The 18,404-nt window shown below is 42.6% G+C and overlaps 1 protein-coding gene across 4 annotated transcripts in view; it reads left to right on the top strand.

The window, feature by feature from the left end:
• Positions 1 to 18,404, top strand: part of MPZL1 (myelin protein zero like 1) — a 37,578-nt gene that overhangs the window by 9,244 nt on the left and 9,930 nt on the right. The window contains exons 2-5 of one of the 4 annotated variants that reach the window (XM_059871957.1): positions 4,840 to 5,000; positions 8,160 to 8,373; positions 13,838 to 13,970; positions 17,277 to 17,382. In XM_059871957.1, coding sequence (XP_059727940.1) covers positions 4,840 to 5,000; positions 8,160 to 8,373; positions 13,838 to 13,970; positions 17,277 to 17,382 — 614 coding nt within the window. Of the gene's footprint in view, positions 1 to 4,673; positions 5,001 to 8,159; positions 8,374 to 13,837; positions 13,971 to 15,527; positions 15,602 to 17,276; positions 17,383 to 18,404 lie in introns of those variants that run through there. The other 3 variants (XM_059871967.1, XM_059871948.1, XM_059871976.1) reach the window with 3 other exon arrangements.

Here is an 18,404-nt window from a genome sequence, read left to right as displayed (position 1 = left end):
CTGTGATTACAGTGTTAGCTGTTTGCTCTCTTGGTTTGTTAGGTCTCCTACTGATCAAATTGAGTTGAATCCAGGGGAATTGAGTTTATTTTGGTGGGTTCACAGTCTTAATTAACAGAACGTTTTCATTGGACCCAAGATCTCAGTAGAAACAGTGGTCTACAAAGAAATTTTAATTATCTATGTGTTAGTGTAAAATTCCAGCGCACAGAAGGATTTCTTTGTGATATGCTACCAAACCAAATGGTCAACCATATTTCTACATAAAAAATGTAGACTAAAAACAATTTTTGCCCAAAGTAATTTTTTAAAAAATCACTGAGGCAAGTGTAAGCAACCAGGGAGTACAAATAAAAGTAGGAAAAGATGACTTCAGTTTTAAAAGGTGTTGATCTCCAAGCACTGGCAGCTTAGGCACTGTTGGATTCCTATAGATGCAGTTACCACATGCTTTGGAGGGCTCAAAGGAAGTGAAAGGATTTTGTAGGTTTTGAGCAGATCCTCCCAAGCCTGAAGGACAGCATTTAGGAGGAGGTGCTACAGTTTGGATTTGAAAAGTTTTGGATGAGACCAATACTATAATGTGGTTGGAGACAAGATTCTCTTCATACTGAAATGGGGATGTGTGCTTGGTGTTGTTTCCACTTCAGGGAAGGAAGCAGTGATCTTGCATATGTGATGTCCCCCTTTTCTTAGTGTCCCCCTTGGAGCAGCTTGGTTACCAGGAATTGTAGTACTTACTGGTCTGTCACTGTCTGTTGGGGAACTCCAGACAGAAGGTATTTTGGACCTGATTAGCATAAGAGATCTGACAATCAGGATGCCTTGGCAAGAACAGAGCTTTGAAGACTGAATCAAGACTGGCTGACAGGAAAGAAGATTGAATCAACTTCTGCAAGCAGGAGATGTTGCAAAATATACAAGTTTGTTTATGTGATGATTAACCCGATCATTGTGGTAAAAAATCGCTAGCCTTCCTAGAATAGTGCATAAGCATATGTAGTCTATAATAAATTAGTATTCTGGTCACCAGTCAGTCTTCCCTGTCTCTCAGTCTTCCCTGTATCATCACCAATAACTGTCCATCTGTCCAGAGCAAAAAGGACATCACAATAATGAAGGCCAAAGTACAAACTGAAGGTTTTAGTCTGGTGTTAGCTGAACAGGTGACTGGAAACTCTGAAAGACTCTGCCTTGACCTGGGAAGAGTTCAAAGTCAGAAGTGCTGCACAGGTGTTGAGTTGCCACAGTGTAAAAGCAGTTGTGGAAAGCTCTGAGATCTGCTTTAGTCCCATTTAGTCTGAGCTGACAACTTAGCATTGACAAAGATGTCAGACCGAGGCTGTTCTTAGAATATAAGGAGACAGATCCTGAGCAGAGACATAGATCTGAGCAGTCAGTGCAGTGATGGGAGCTTGAACTTTTTTTGCAAATGAGATCTTTGAGGTGAGATACTGAGGAAAGAGAGACCTGAGTATAGAGAGGGCATTGATGAAGAATGAAGATCTGTGATGGAAAATAAAAAAAAAGATTAGTAAGTAAGGTTAGCAAGTTAGTAAGAATATGAGTGTCTTTTCCTATTTCAAGAGCAGGAGGATTGTCTGGAAAGGAAGATGTAGATGGAGAGTTTTAATTGTAGTGTGGGGGTTGAAAATGGAGCTGGAGAAAGTTATTGTAGTTGGAGTAAAACTGCTTGAACAACACTAGAGACTTAAAAGAAATCGCTGAAGAGGCACAGGTGGGCTTTTTTTTTCAAATTATTTTGATGATAGGTGAGAAAATGAGAACCACTTTTTCTGCTGAAAAGAATAAAAGCAGCTGAAGACTAGATGAGATGTTCGGAAGGAAATACTGGAGCTACAGATGGTAGGACAGGGTGATAGGATCAAGGCGGATGCATGGGAGAAAAGCAAATATTTATTTTTGCCCTGTGTACCTTGCTGACCTTCCCTTCCTATAGCACTCTTCTCTCTCAGACAGTTTCCTGTGATCATTTTTTCCTCTTGAGAGGAACTAAGGCTGAGTAAGCTTGAGGAATAGAGCAGTATGTAAGTGTGACTGAAATATGACTCAAAATTCAACTTTCTCCAACTGGAATATTTAAATAGGTGTAGGAGCTGGAAGGTGGATGTAATCCTGGTAAATGTGGAAAGAGGAGAAAGAGCTAGAGGTGGAGATGATCCATGTAGATTTTATTAAGACAGAGGAGGCCAAAGAGTTCAAGGTAGTGGGAACAGCCACCATATCAGTAAAATATGGGATTAGAGGGCTAAGGGTGAAAAACTGACAAATCTTGTGGTTTCTCTACCAAATAGTCAGGTTATGTTTTAAGGAGCCTGTGTCTCATGCTGTAAGGCAACAGGAGCAGGAAATTTCTTTTTGAAGCCATGAAAGAGGCAGAGGGGAGAAAATCAGCAAAGAAGAACATTAAATTGAACCAGCAATAAGACAGATGAAAATTAAACTTGATACCTTGATAGAAATTTCTGTACAGGATTACACAGTTCCTTCCTTTCTAGACTAGGGAAGAAGTAGGGAGAAGTCCTTTTTATTTTTTGCTTCTCTACAGTTCTAGTGAGAACAGTGACTTCTTTAGATTAGGCAGATCTGTGCTACCCACTGCCTGTGTGTGGCAAGGAGTTCTCTGTACCATGTACAAGCAGACAATGTCTGTGCAGACTCTTTTCTTCCTACACAAATACTGAGGGCATCTTGCTTATTTTATGCTTGAAAGGGAGGTTTGTTCTGTGGTTTGGACTTACTACAATGGATTTTATTTTATTTTATTTTTTCTTTTCTACACCATTAGCTGGAAAAAATACATAAAGCACAGCAGCTCTCAGTTCGTTTAATTTGATTGCTAGAAGTCTTTGTATGTTCCAAATAAATATTTGGTAGTTGTTTTACAAAAGAATATTTTTTGGCCCATAGTCAGAGCATGTACAAGAGAAAGAAAGCTCTGAAGAAACCTCATGATGAAAATTCACCAGCCTTACTCCCACCCCCCTTGGAGTGCTTTTTCTCTTGGAAATGAGAACAGTGATGACAGTAGAATCTTGAGGTATCAAGAGATAACCTGATGGGACAGAGGAGTTAGTGAATTTTGGAAGTGAACAGTGCGGACCCTGAACAGCAGAATTAATGAACAGTAGTTTCTTCTTTTTTTGGTTATTGCAATTACTGTGATGTGCTCCTCCCACCCCTCCTTGCATGCCCATTCTGTTAGATGTTTGCTGTCCAACTTCTGAAGGCTGCAGAGCTGTTGCTCTCACTGATTACTAAAACCTCAAACTTCATGATTTAAGGACTAAGGTAGGTGAGTATCAGTGATGATGAGAGATGGGGGGACTGAGTGGTGATCAGAATCTGAATTTGTTGTGGACTACATATGCTTATATACAATCTAGGAAGGCTAGTAATTTTTTACTACAATGATTGGGTTAGTCATCATATAAACAAACTTGTACATTTTGCAACATCTCTTGCTTGCAGAAGTTGATTCAATCTTCCTGTCAGCCAGTCTTGATTCAATCTTCTGGTAGTCTTCAAAGCTCTGTTTGTTCTTGCCACGGCACCTTGATTATCAAATCTTTTATGCTAATCAGGTCCAAAGTACAACAGGTGGGTTTTTCTTTATTTTATCTAAACAGTCTTAAAGTTGCATCTTTCTGTTTGGTCTGACTACTTTGAGCTACTTTATTCAAAACTGTGAAGCAAATCAGCTGAGGTACTGATGGAGTAGAAAGGTTTGTTCTCCTGTTCTAGCAAGGGGATTTAAGGTACTGGAGCCCAGAAACATAGAATCCTATGAACAGAAGTAGACTGCTGTTACCATCTCTATGCTGAAAATCATGGTTTAATAAAAATCAAAACTTATATTTGAGGTACCAGGAACACAAGTTACATGTGCACCCACCCACCCTGACTTGACAAGATTTTTGCTTTCATGTGGATGTGACATGAGCACTGACATTCTCTTGTGATGTCACAAGATCATGCTTTGGTTTTCTACATAAATCTGAATGAATGTAGTGATGCATCTGCTTAAATCTGGATAGGGATAGTGCATTGGCAGTTTAGAAGGTGCCAGATAAAGCATATCTTCAACACGTTTTCCAAATGATGATGAATATTACTTGTTAGGAAAACTACCAGTACAAGCACAATATCAACATTGATTACTTTAAATTTGGAGGGATGGTTGTGGTCTGCTTGCTGTTTTCACTGTGCATAAGGTAGAAAAACAAAGTACTCTCATGCTTCTAAACTATAACAGAGTGATTATTTGTGAGGCCTTGCACATACAGACCTGGGAGCATGGCAGAGAGCAGGAGTAGATGGCATAGCTGTAAGTAAGAGAAGTTTGCTCCTCAGCTTTCTGAAGGTGAGCCTTTGTTTTACCTACAGCTAGGAAAATCTGGAGATATGAAACAAGGTGTGTGCCAGAGAGGAAACTGAGTAATAGCTGGGCCAGGCTGTTGGTTCCTCTGATGAGGCTTAATTATTACAATGCCTGCTATCAGCTGGTACGAAAAAGTATTAAACTCATCCTTTGCACCATAGAATTGACTTCCACAAAGTGTTGTAGAGGAAACATCTGTGAGTGGAAAACATCCTGTCACAGATAATAGAAGGAAGGAGAAGTGAATCTACTTGGCCTGCTCTATACTTGTTTGATTGCAGGTATAATGCAATGTCTGTGCAGTCACCCGATGCAAGAGTTATTGATGCCTCTTCTCTTCTGCCCTTCTAGGCAGTGTGATGTGAACTTCCTCATTCTCAAAGCAGCACTGATGTGTCTTGTTCTCCTTCTTTCTTCTCTTTGCCTTTCCCATGCAGTCCAAGTATCAGCAGTAGAGGTCAACACCCCGGAGGAGATGTTTGTGGAGAACGGGACGGACGCAAAGCTCCCGTGCACGTTCACATCCGTAGAAGTGATCAGCAGTGCAGCGTCTGTCTCCTGGAGCTTTCAACCAGAGGGAGCAGCCACTCGTATCTCAGTAAGCAATGGCTGGAGGGGAACAGACCTGCGAGGGGAGGCTGGCATAGTTGAGCTGTGGTCTTCTAGTTGGTTCTAGGGAGCAAGCAGATATGGATTGGACCCTCCTTCATATGCCTTATCTCCATCACTGTGATTTTTATGGGGCTTTTTTTAGTGTTGTATGAAAATATTGCTAGATCTCTGCCAAGACTAGAGTGGGCAGTGACCACAGAATATACTGGTTACTCTGTTAGTCTTAGAAGAGGGATGTTGGCATGGAAGCTGTATATATGAAATAGATGAGCATCCAGGAATCTTGTATGTCCTCTATCCTTTTGCATTTGACTGAATATAGCAGTCAGAGAATTTGAATTACCGCTGTAACTGCAGTGTTACGTTGTGTATTGTGCATGTTGTTTATTTTGCTTGTGTACTGTATAGCCTCTGTTTGAGAGGGTTTAAGTAAGACCAGTCTCCCTGGTTTCAGAACAGAATTGAATAGCTCAAATCAGGAAGCAGTTACATCCTCATATTATAGTTACTTGACAAGTGAAAAATCAGGCTAGCAAGGAACTTAGGCAAATAATATTTGTCATGGCTCAGTTCCTGTATGTTGGGCCCAAGGGGGCTCAGATCCTTTGGACATAAGTCTTCAAAGAAATGGCTTTGGTAGGTTGATAGCGGTCGTCTTCCGCTTCTTCCTCAGATACTTCTGCTTCTTTCTTGTTCCTTGTACTGAGTGAGAATTTAGAGGAAGCAGAACAAGGAACTCTGGGACACCTTTGAAGATGTGGGGACGGCAGGTTGCTCAGCCTGTTTGTGTTTGTCTCCTTGCCTCTGCTACAGACATGAGCTCATTTAAACTCTAGGAGCTCTTCAATGCTCAGAGCAGAGAAAGTCAAAACCAGTGTTGTGAGCATCTTGTTCAGTGTATAGAGTTCTGAAGAACAAGCTTCTGAATTCTCAGTGAAATAAATATTTAGTTTTGAAGAGGGAGCTCTTCCCATTGGGAATCCAAAGCAGGAGTTGGGGAGAAGTAAGGGAAGTAGGGCATATTTCCTGCCAGTGCTGAACAGGATGGGTGAAGAGAAGCCATCTGTTAGCGTGTTTTCCGCTCCCCATATATCCTGTTTTGCCATTCTCTTTCTGCATCACTGTTCAGTTGTAGGAATACAGCTTCAGCACATAACATTGTTTTTGGAATTGAAGTAAATTCTGGTGTTCCGCCTGGATGTAGCTATCAGCACAACTGAAAGAAAAGCAAATTTTTTTTGAGCAGCAGGGACCCAGCATAATTTGATGTTAATTCCCTGTTTCTTTTGAGGGTCTGTAGAAAGTGTAGCTTCTTTTGAGGGTCTGGGGATGTTTGTTTAGGAGCCTGAGTCATGGTATTGCATAGCTTGGTGGGTGTGAATTTGAAAGACCAATCTCATGATCAGCTTATGTCTGAGGTAAGCCCATGCCTCTCTTTACAAGGATGGTCCTGTGTCCCTTTAGAATCAAACTGACAATCTTGTGGCCATGTAGTGAACCTGACTCAACTGGGAGCTTCCCCTGCTTGTCCCCTTCCGTCACCACATGTTCCAAAGTCTCATCTCACTCCACCACAGGCAAGGGATGGCTTGAGGCACTTAACTTGTGTTTCAGGACATATTTTACTTTGTGATTTCTCCTCCCCCAGGTCAGGACATCTAGAGAGCTGAGTAATCTGCCTCTGGCCTTCTAGACCTCAGTGGGATGACTTCCCCTGTGCACAGGGGTGTGGTAATGCAGTGCTGCTATGTTAAAGGTTACAATCCAGCTAGAAAAGCTGCAGACTGATGCAGAGTCCCTCCAAAATGTTGACAGCTGGCTGTGTGCTTGCCAGCTTTCTACCACATGAAATACTTCATTGAATTTATGTTAATCTGTAGACAACAAATAAGATTGACTGCAGCAGGACAGATGGCCATGATGTGCACGTACCTGATCTGGACAAGATTTATGCTGCCAAGTGATAAGGCCTGATATTCAGACTGCAGATCTGATAGAGAGGGTGTTGGAATAGCAAATCTGAGATCAAGGGCAGGAAAAAGGATAGGAGGTGACTTGAATGGAAATATGGGGCAGCAGTCAGACTGCTCTGTAGCAGAGCCACTGCTTTGTAAATAAGGCTGGAGGAAGAGGAAGCTGGAATACTGTCCTAAATTTCTTTCATTGTTCTCTGGAGACTGAACTGAAGGGAATTCAGCTTGATTCCTGATTAGATTTATTCAGCTTGATTCCTGATTAGATCCTGATTTATCTTGCTGTCCTGCAGAATATGCAATTAAGAAAGAATGTGCTCTTGCAATTCTCCTGCAGCCTTGATGCCTCTCTTAAGGTATCTCATATGTTTGAAAGCAGAGTTGTCCTGTACAAGTCTATGCACTTCTACTGCTGTAAATTCCAATTTTGGGCAGGTATAGTTAGGAAATACTCAGTTCCTCCTTAGTCTGTACTAAGGAGGTTTATTCTTCAAGGATTTTTGGTCACGTATAGGGAATGCAGAGCCAATGTGCGGCTTAGTCACTTAAAAACTGGGAAACAGTTATATTTAGTTACCTGAAGGTTTCTGGAAAACAGCTAGATATACTGTAAATTGGTCATGGGATTTTCTGAGGGGGTGGAAGGAAGGGAGAGTATTGCATGTTAATTTAGTTGTGCTTTAGTTGCAAGTAACACACAGCAAAACACAAGATGGGAAACTTGGTATCCTTTTTCTGCTAGGATGCAGGCGGCTTCCTGTGCCTGAAAGAGATGGCTGTGTTCCAGGAGTGTTCTGTCCTTTAATTATTATCAGGTTACTAGGTTTTTTTCTTTCTCCCACCTCCTTGTCTGCAAAACTCTGTCCCCTGCAAAACAGAAAAAAGCCCAAGCCAATCCAACCACAAAACAAATCAAAACCAACAGAAAACTGAAACTTTTAGTCTCTTGTCCTGGTGTGGTTGAGGTACAAGCATGGTTATGTTATCAAGAGGCAACAGGGTAGACTTGATAGACCACAGAAGTGGTGAAGTAGGAGGAGAAAAACCTCAGCTACTGGCTGAGACTTTGTAATACAGCTGGCTCTGGGAGAGTGCTGTAATAGTGGGAGAAGCATGGTGGCTCTGTACTTGCTAATTGGATTGTTCTTATATCCTCTCTTCCTTGACTGCAGTTTTTCTATTACTCTAATGGGAAGTCATACCCTGGAAAAGACATACCATTTAAAGACAGGATCACTTGGGCTGGAGATCTTAACAAGAAAGATGCTTCTATCACAATATCAAACATGCAGTTCCGGGACAACGGCACGTACATTTGTGATGTCAAGAACCCACCTGACATTGTTGTCAAACCAGGAGAAATCCGAGTTAGAGTTGTGGAGAAAGGTATTCATTCACCCTTTATGATTGTTTTTCTTCTCACTTGTTTTTTTCCCCCCCTTCATTTTTTGTCTAAATCACTTTTATTGGGGGTGGGGGAGTGGCCTGGAGGGAACAATTGTTTTTTTAATTCTCTTCTTCCAGGTCCTAATAATGGAACCAGTATCTATTAGCTGTCTAAAAAGTGTATGTCGTACCCTTTTCCTCTATACCCACTAATTCCTGTGGTTTAAACAATTATTAGGAAAAGCTAATGGAAGGCTTAATGAAAACACATCTTCTCATTTTGAAGTCCTATGTATATATTCCTGCATTATGCTGTATCAAGGGTTAGGGTGACTTATGAAGTCTGGTGAGCAAGTAGAAAAAATAGCAGACTGTTCTTTCTGAAACCCTTCTGGTGTATTTAATGGAATACAAAGTTATAAATCTGGTCCAAACAGAAAGTGAAATGCTACTGTGTTCCATGCAAAGGTGTTTGTGTCGAATGTGCATTCAGTCTCTTTTACTCAGGTGTTCTAAAGAATCCATGGTGGCCCAACTTCAAACTGGCTACTTGCAGTCCCATGAGGCTTCTGGTTAGCATTTGGTAACATTTGTTACAGTTGAAGAGCACTAAGATTCTGTTTCTCAGTTTGGCTCTTTATTTGCCTTTATCATCCAAAACATTTGAGGTCAGCCAAAATGTGGTGTTTTGTACAATGAAATGATTGTTACAGTAATTGCATTTTCAAATTTATAATTCAGGAAAGACAAGAATAAATGCAGAATTCATAAATGACAGTGCTGATGCAGCTATTCCATTAGTTTTGATATGTTAGGGAAGATACCTATCTGTGTGTCCTAATTGGAATGATTCTGCTGCTAGAGCAGGTGTGTACCCCTGCTCAGGAGGTCATTCCATGTTCTTACGTAGGCAAGGTCTCTATCTAATTTTCTCTTCATGGAACAGTTTGGGTTGAGCAGGACCTCTGGAGGTCCAACTATCACTTAGAACTTTCTATTTGTTGGAAGTTTGAAGCCTATATAAAACAGGATCTGTTTATTTTTTCGCAATGATAGTCACTATGAAGAAGCAGTACAGCAGCTGCTGGTTTGGCAAAGTCAGGCTGTCTTGGAAAAGCCTTCTCAGATTTTAGTCCAGGTTAAGCAACTAAAGACTGACCTCAGTACACTAATTCAGCTCATATTTTTCAACAGACTTGCATGCTGGCTTCCCCATAGGTGGGGCACCTGGAAGAGAATCTGATTCTGTATGGAGCCCTGTATTTGAAACACTTCTCACCATTGGAGAAAATGCTGCAATAGTTATCTTAACATTTTTAGACTGAAAATGGGTTTTCAAGCTCTTGTAATAGGTTGTAAATCATCCTGAACTGAGCCGGAGCAATTTTTTCAATTGGAATAAATACATGATGACATTTGCACATTGGATTTTTGCCATGTATGCATCTAATGGTTCTGAATTGTATGTCTGGTGGTATAAACTGTTCAAAGCCATATTCATTCTTTGCACATTTAAATGATCTGATAGATGATATGTTAGCTTTAGGTTTTGGATTAAACATTTAATAAGTTCCATGGTGGCCTTGTTTTTAAAAATTGCCAAACTGACTGAGCTGATTGTCACTGCAGTACCTACATGATGTTTGCACAAACAGCTCTATCAAGTGTGTTGGAACAATTCTACTGGCAGGGATGAAAAACAAGACTGGATTTTTCAATAGACTATCTGAATCAGGAAAGGACTACCATTTAAAGACTAAACAACAAATTCATAGGAATTCCAAGTTCTTACGTTAGGTTGATCCTTCTTGCAACATGAATCTGCTTAACACTGTGTTCAAGACAGCTTGTGTTACCTGGAGGTGGTTGATCTTTGATCTGAACACACATGGGGGGAAAAGAATAGAATGGTATAAAAATCTTTACACTTAGGAGCAATGGAAACTTCACTTTCCTGCCTCTTTCATAAAACTAATACTGACATGCTCTCAGTAAAATAGAAATTGCTCTGAATCTCAGTAATAATCAGTGTAAAGTAGTCTCTGAATGGCTGGATTTTTATTTTGTGTTGAGCTGTTAACTTAAATATTAGCTTTCAGAGCTGGTGTTTGGTTATGTAGCTGGGTCTGTCTTTTATAACAAAGTCATTGGCTGCTCTGGAAGTGCTTATGAGGAATTCTTGTAACTGTGAAATGCTAGAAAATATAGGGACTGTTTTCTGAAAAGCAGTAAAGCCGGACTCTTAGTTTCACATGCAAACACTAGCATTTTTTTAATACGGTCTTAAAAATGTTTGCTAACAGGATCTAAGTGCTGTCCATCACTCAGATTCAACCAACCAGAGAAACCTTCATGAGTCAAAGAAGTGACAAAATTATCAGAGTTCTAATATCATTCTTTCAGCAGATACTCTGCACTATGGTTTTGGATTGTCACTTGCTTCCTTGCTCTGACAAAATGTGCACGTTTTCTGGTGTACAAGGCAGCAGCAGGTCTGCTATCAGAAATGCATGTCTGTTTTGATGCTTTTGCAAACAGTTATTTCCTGCACTTTTGGGAAGGTGAAAAAGCACAGAAGCTAGGGAACTCCTTATATGCCTCAAAATTAATGACTTCATTTTTTGCATGGACCTCAAATCCAATCATATCTTACACATCTGAGTATTACCACGTGTAGGACTCTTCCTTAAATAGCAGATTTAAGGGCTGCTGAAAGGTTCTGGAAAGAATGTCTTCCTCTACATTGTGGCGCTCATATCTTCATTTTTCATTTCTTTGTAAGACTCTGAATTACCATATCTGTTAACTGGTACATGACACTGGAGAGCCAGGAAAGTTGCTGCTGTGACATTTGGCTGAATGAGGTTATGGTCAGTGAAACAGTCAGAAGTCAGGTAAACCTTCTGCTGAAAGTCACTGAATTCCAAAGGAACAGGACTAAATGTAAGCCCTATTTTCTCAGTATGATGCCCCTGCTTCAGGATGCTGCTGGTCTGTTGTTACTGCTGGAACGAGTCCAGCAAAGGGCAACAAAGATGGTTAAGGGAGTATTCACCTTTCATATGAGGAGAAATGGAGACAGCTGGGATTGTCTGGCCTGCAGAAGAGAAGGAGGGGTGATCTAGCCTGCAAAAGAGAAGAAAGACTGGAGAATCCTCTTGCTAGGTATTCGTGTACATTGCTAGCACCTAAAGAAGAGCCAGGCTTTTCAGTGGTGCCTAGTGGCAGGACAAGAGACAATCTGCATAAGTTGAAACGCAGGAAATTCTGCACTTAAACCCCCACATTTTTACTGTGATGGAACACTGGACTAGTGTATTGGTTTGGGACTGCCTGCTTTTATATATAGCAGGGGACTGCTAAGATATCTCCTGTGAGAAGCTGCTGGAAGCTTCCCACCATGTCTGGCAGAGCTAGTGGCTGATGGCCCAGAAGATGGACGTGCTGCTGGCCAAAACTGGGCCAATGAGAGAGGCTGGTAATGCCTCTGTGATGACATATTTAAGAAAAAAAAATCAAAACAAGGGGTTTTTGCTCCTAGACAGAGAAGAGGAGGAGGTGAGATTATGTGAGGAAAAACAACGTGGAGACACTGAGGTCAGTGGAGAAGGAGGGGAAGGATGTGCTCAGTTGCCAGAGCCGAGATTCCTCTGCAGTCCATGGTGAAGCAGCTGTGCCCCTGGAGATCTGCAGGGGAGGCAGAGATCCACCCACAGCCCCTGTAGGAGGTGCTCATGCCAGAATGGGTGGATGCCTGGAGGAGGCAGTGATCCAGTGGAAAACCCGGTGGAGAGAAAGGGCCCTGCTCGCAGGCTGGAGCAGCCTGTCCTTGGAGGACTGTACCCCATGGAAAGAGAGACCCATGCCACAGCAGTTTTGGGAGGACAGTGCCCATGGGGGAATTCGCGTTGCAGCAGGTGTGGTTTGGCTGCTGCTTGTGAGAGTGGAGCCACTCTGGAGAAGTTCATGGAGATCTGTCTCCCGTGGGAGGGATCCTACAGCCTCACAGGAGGACTCCTCTCCCTGAGCAGTGGAAGAAAATATTGGTGATGGACTGACCAAAACCTCCATGCTGTTTCTCTGCCCTGTCAGTGGGAAGGAGGGAGGGGCTGGGAAGGAGAAGGTATTTTAGGGGCTTATTTTATTTCTCATTATCCTTCTCTGATTCTGTTAGTAATGCATTTAACTTTGCAACTTAAGTTGAGGCTGTTTTGCCCTTGAAATGCTTCTCCCAGTCCTTATCTTACTCGTGAAACCTTTGTTAACTTTTTTTCCTTTTCCCTCCTTTGCCCAGCTGTGGCAGGGGAGGGTGAGCGTGTGACTCTCGTGGGTACCTGGTGTTGGGCCACTGTCAAGCCATGACAGCTAGGTTGCCTGAAGAGTCTCCCATCCTTGGAGATAGTCAAATCCAGAGTAGACAGAGTATTGAGCAAACTGTGCTACTTGGCCCTGCTTAATTTAAGCAGGGGATTTGGACTAGACCATCTCAAGACATCCCTTCCACCTCAACAATTCTGTGACGATCAGATGGAAGTGTCTGAGACAGATTTTTCTATATAGGTGTAGGTTTTACCTGTTGGATTTTTTGCTGTTCACTTGTATTTGGTACAAGTAGCTAGAGCAGCATGGAGTCTTGTAAGAAACGCTCTGGCCTGAGTTGTTCCTTGTGTTAACCGTGATGTGGGGGGAAGGAAAGGACTTTGTTTCTCATTTGTAATGGTAGTCTGTGTATTCTTTGACTTGTAGGTATTTTGTACTCATTCTCTGATTGGCTTTTGTTTCTGGCTGCTCTTTTTTGGCCTACTCTCCCCCAAAATATTATTAGGGAAAACGTGAGTAAAGCAATACTATGTTCTTCTACATGTTTTCCTGGTATTGTACAATAATCCTGACATAAGAAGGGAAAAAAATGAGTCTATAAAAAAATGTACAGGGCTGTGTTTTAAGACACCAGAGTCATGTATAAACACTACTAAGAGTGATCCTGGGTAGGAGCTCTGCTGTGTGCTGCATGCTCCCTGGAGAACACCCAGCATTCAGCACTCCTAGTGGGTTAGCGATGTGCTGTGTCCAAATCTGCTTTCAAGCGTGCCTGCCTTTTCCTGTTGACCTCGCTGGGAATTGCCAGATGGCTGTAACCTGTTTTTTTTTTCCCAACTTCAGATACAATATGAGACAGGGTTGTCCTCATTGTCACTTGTGTTCACATGTAAAAAATTTTGGTTCAACATGAACTCTCTCCTGAAGGACGGTGACACTAAGAACACTCCTGGTGTGTGCTCTGTTCATGTTACTCTGCTGGCTGCCTGCTGCCACTGCCACTTAGGCTGCATGCTGTAATTTCTGGGTATTACATTAGTGCTTCTTGCTCTAAGCAAATCCAGGCTCAAGGGCATTTGTGGTTTGCACTTGTGTTGAGCAGGGAATGCAGAAGAGTTGAATGTTTTCTCCCTTCTCTCCGCAGACAGCCTGCCTGCGTTCCCCATTGCCACCGTGGCAGGGATAGCCATCGGTACGGTTACAGGTCTCTCATCGCTCATCTCTATTATCGTGTGTCTTGTCATCAGAAAGAACAACTCTAAAAAACGATACTCTGGGTAAGAGATCTCCCTCCTCATCCGTGGCTGATCCAGCAGCAGGATCAGAGGGAGGGCTTAAGGGGGGTCGGAGTTGTTTCAGCCAAGCCTTGGCAATCACAGCTAGAGATAGCTATGGTCATGTGGAACTAACTGTGATCATCTGCATTTAGTGGTTACCTCTGTACTGAGCTTGAAGAGACCTACTGACCATGAGTTGCACCTGAAAATCACTAGGTGTTGAAGTTGATCCCCAGACACAAGGATACATGCCCTCAGAGCATTTAATCCAAGACACTCTAGCTCTGGTCTGTTCCCCTTCCCTCCAGCTCTCCTTTCCTTACCACCTCCAAAGGAAAAGCACCACACATGCACTTTTAAGGGATGCTGTGTATTGAGGTTAGGACTGGATTTTTCTGTTACCAATGTCTGCCTCCTAAGCCTGGACCAAAATACTTGCCAAAACCTCCTTCATCACCACACTTAAAAGGAAGCAAGGAGTAGCCGCTCGGCATCTATTCTCATTCACTGTCTGTTTTTTGTTAACTGTTACCATACCTGCAAGGTTTTTAGTGTTAGGAGGATAACTCCAAAGTGAAGCACAGTTCTTTGAGTGGGCATATGAAAAAGCAACAAGAACTGACAAAGGCAGATGAGAGTGCTGTGGTGATGAAACTTGCTGCTGGTAGAGGAGATGCTTCCTTTTTTCTCCTCTCTAATTAGCTGGTAATTTGCTTCTCTAAGAAAGAATGAAAATTATGTATGTAGTCTTAGAAACAACCCCAAAACATACAAGTTTCTTCTGTTCTTTGCCCAACAAATATTCCTGCTTATTGCAGGTTCTTTGGGTTGCCTGTGGGATAAAAGAAAATAACTCCAAAAATAAGCTTGTGGTGATTTCCAAATTAAACTTTGCCCTGTCCTTTTCCCAGTTGGAGAGCTTAGACAAAGTGAGTTGGCTATTGCCCAATGGTAAGGCTAAATACAGCAAGGGTGGCTGTGTGTGCTCAGAATTGTGTGGAAAGCCTGGTTTTCCCCTTCTGCATGTGTCCTTCCTCTAAGAACTGAAAAGAACCCTGCAGTGTTGTGTACCAGCAGTGTGCCTGAGGTGGCCTGCTTGCTCTGCTTCCCAGTGACCTGCTCTCCAGTGTCTTCCTTCTGGAGGACACATGTTGGTGCTGAGCCTGGAGAAGTAGTTCATGCACTGTGATTTCTTGTAGCAGATTAAACTACTCTCTTGAGAAAGTAATCTCTGAGGTTTAAATCCTGCTTTCACTGACCATGCCAGCTCTGCATGATGTGTAGAAAGAAACCAAGTCTGCTGTGACCCCCTCCAAACTTACAGACTGTCTTCTACATGATGCTAACCCGATGTGTGGTGGTGGAGAGAAACACTTACTCTTAGATAACAATTCTGCCTTGAACTGAGGTGGGCTGGGGCCCTGCGTGGCATCTGGAATCCCTGCATGGCCAGAGTTTCCATTCATGCTCTGACTTCGGTGTTTTTTTGTTTTGTTTTGTTTTCTTTCTGCTCTGGTGTGCTGGGATCGGATCCTGCTTACCTTCCTCTCCTTACAGAGATCCTGATATAGACGCCAGATTGGGAATGTAACAGGGCTGGGTCTTCTCTTCCAGTCCCACTAGACACCATGGTAACTAATCAAGTTGGTGGTTGCTGTTAATACCTGTGTGTGTGTACACATTTCCTCTTCCTTTGCTGACTAACCAGCTAGCTCTCTACTAACATCACTGTAATTTGCGCTGGAGTCTGTTAGCAAAGGGATGATGCATTTCACTGGGTGCTTGGGTTTCATTGTCTTGTGTCTGACTGGGGTGGAGTTGCTGTTTATCCCAGATGATGTCCCTCCATCTCTTCCAACAGTGAACTTGCCAGTGCATTGACTCAAGCACAGGAAATTCAGAGCTCTTTCTGTGTCAAAATAAAAAGTGAATTCCCTGTAGGTGTTCCTCTGGCTCAGACAGCTTGGGTATTGGAGAACTTGCAGGGATCTAAGTACATTAGTTGCTTAAACCTGAATAATAACATTTAGATAGTGTAGATCTGAGGAGTTTTGTGAATAAAACAATTAATGATTACATAATTTTGGTAACAGAAGGGATGCATTGTTTTTGAGACAGTCACGACCCCTTGCCACGATGGCTGGGGTAGTATCTTTGTTCTAATTCTAACTGCTGCATGTATTAGGAGCTAAATCTTCTATGGTAAGACCTACCAAAGGGTAAAAAATGCTTGCCCTGTGAGGAGGTGGTCTGCTTAATGTTACTATCTTCGTTTGTTTCTGTACTCAATTTATACACTGTCTACAAAGACTGAGAAAAAAGGATGCCCAGTGGTTAGGGGGTTGTAGCAGAGGACACTCCTGTGACTGCTGCCAAGGAGGTGGCTACTTAACTCTCATGGGTGCTTTGGTGCAGGGAGGTAGACTTAGCACTGAGAGACCCATCGCTGCATTGCCCAGAAGTCACCAACTTTAAAGGCGTTTGCTCTGTGGTAGTAATTTTTCTATCACAGGCTTGTTTTCTTTTCAGTCCTGCTTTAAGCAGAGGAAAAGAAGCAATCAGAGGGTGAAAATCAGCAGCCTTCTTTTAGGGGTGTTGGTTCCCACCACAAGACTGTTCTTCTGTTTGAAAACCACAATTCGCCTGATTAGATACTCAAGTAGCTATATGAGGGCACACAGCATAAATGTCCTGTGTGACTCTTAATGTAATTGCTCCACAGACTGGCATTTGCTGGGAGAATTATTTTGGGCTCACAGCCTAGCTATAAAAGCAAGGGAACTAATGCAGAGTTAGGTAGGAAATACCTAGCTTATGTCGAGAGAGCTGGTAGCTCTTGCAAGTGTTGGCTCTAACCCTAGCTCTGGTACAACACTTGCCTCAGTGACTGGGATTGTTTATCTTCTAGTTAGAAGATAATTGCTGTTTACCACTGTTAACTGAGAAGAAAACACATGATTTTAGAGAAGCTGAGTTGAATGGGAGTATATAAGGACCAGGGGTTGTGGAAGAGCTGCTGTCCTGTGTTAATAACTGCTCCTTCCTGTTGCTTACCCATGAAGCTCAGAGGAAGGACAGGGAAATGTCTCGGGAGAGATGGAGAATTGTGTGTGTTTATTTCAGAGTCCATTATGTTCATTTTTTTACTTTGGCGTAACCTGCCACATTTCATCTTGCCATCATTCGTCTTTTGTTTTTGTTTCTTTTTTTCTTTTTTTCTTTTTGTTTTGTTCTTTTTTGTTTTGTTTTGTTCTTCGTGTGCCTCTTGAACATTGTCGTGCAAACTCTGCTCTGCCACCTCGTCAGCTGCAGTACCTCTGAGAGCTTGATGTCTCCGGTTAAGCAAGCTCCGCAGAAGGCGCCCTCCGACACAGAGGGCCTGGTAAACAGCGTGCCCGCCAGATCACACCAGGTAAACTGCTCCTGCTGCTCCCCGAGGCAGGATTCCCCCCAGCCTGGGGCAGCTGCTATGGAGAACATCCAGGCAGGGTGGGATTCGTGCATTAGGGGCTGTCTGCTGGTGAAAGCGTGTGCGCTGCACAAAGGGGTGCGCAGGAAGCTGGGACTGGTGAGCTCTGCTGTAGAAGGCTTGGTGCAGTTCAAAGAGCAGCAGCATCTTCACATTAGCTGAGATGGAATTTTATGCCCTTTTCATACTAAATTATAAAAAAGCATGGTTGTGATCTTGTGCTGTGAATACACAAGTGGTAGTGCAGTACAAGGATGGGGAGTGGTCAGTGAGTATCTGTTTTACGCAGAGACAGTCAATGTCTGTCAGATATGGATTAACCCATAAAGCTGCCTAGTCTGTTCTGGGATGGTAATGGGGAGGAATTTGCCTTGCACTCTCATGCTCCATGGCATGTACTTCCTTCACAAGGGGAGGAGCTAAGTGCTGACCAGTTTGCAGATGATTTGTGCTGCTAAGAGCTCTCTCCTGCTGAGCCTCCCAACTTTTGTGGGGTTGAAAGTGCCAGTCTTTGTGTTTGCTGCATCTGGCAAAGTTCTGATGACTTTGAAGGGAAAAAGTGGCTTTTGTCCAGTCTTAGCATCCCATGGGTAGGGACAGAATGTGAGTCAGGCAGGGATTCTATGCAATGGATCATTACCTGTTAGTAGTACAGGATTTCCTTATTTGGAAGCTGTTTCTTCCCTCTTGATTTGAGTATTCCTAGCAATTTTCCTGTGAAGATACAGGTCCTGAGAGAGTTTAGGTTCAAAATGGACTTTTTCTGAATTAGCCACCTTTTAGTAAGTGGCTGCAGTGTAGTGTGTGCAAATTAATACCTGCTTTCTTAATTTCTCCTGACAAAATAATGGAGGCGTGTCTTAATGTATTAACATTACAGGAAAAAACCAAATATGCTAACAATCAGCTCAGTAAAGTCCAAGCTCCTACTCTGCTGGGCTTTTGGTTTGGTTTTGAAATGCTTT

The sequence above is a fragment of the Haemorhous mexicanus genome, chromosome 2 (assembly GCF_027477595.1).
Source record: "Haemorhous mexicanus isolate bHaeMex1 chromosome 2, bHaeMex1.pri, whole genome shotgun sequence".
NCBI classification, from domain to species: domain Eukaryota; kingdom Metazoa; phylum Chordata; class Aves; order Passeriformes; family Fringillidae; genus Haemorhous; species Haemorhous mexicanus.
The sequence above is the reverse complement of the archived record's forward strand: the minus strand, read 5'-3'. Positions and strand labels throughout refer to the sequence as shown.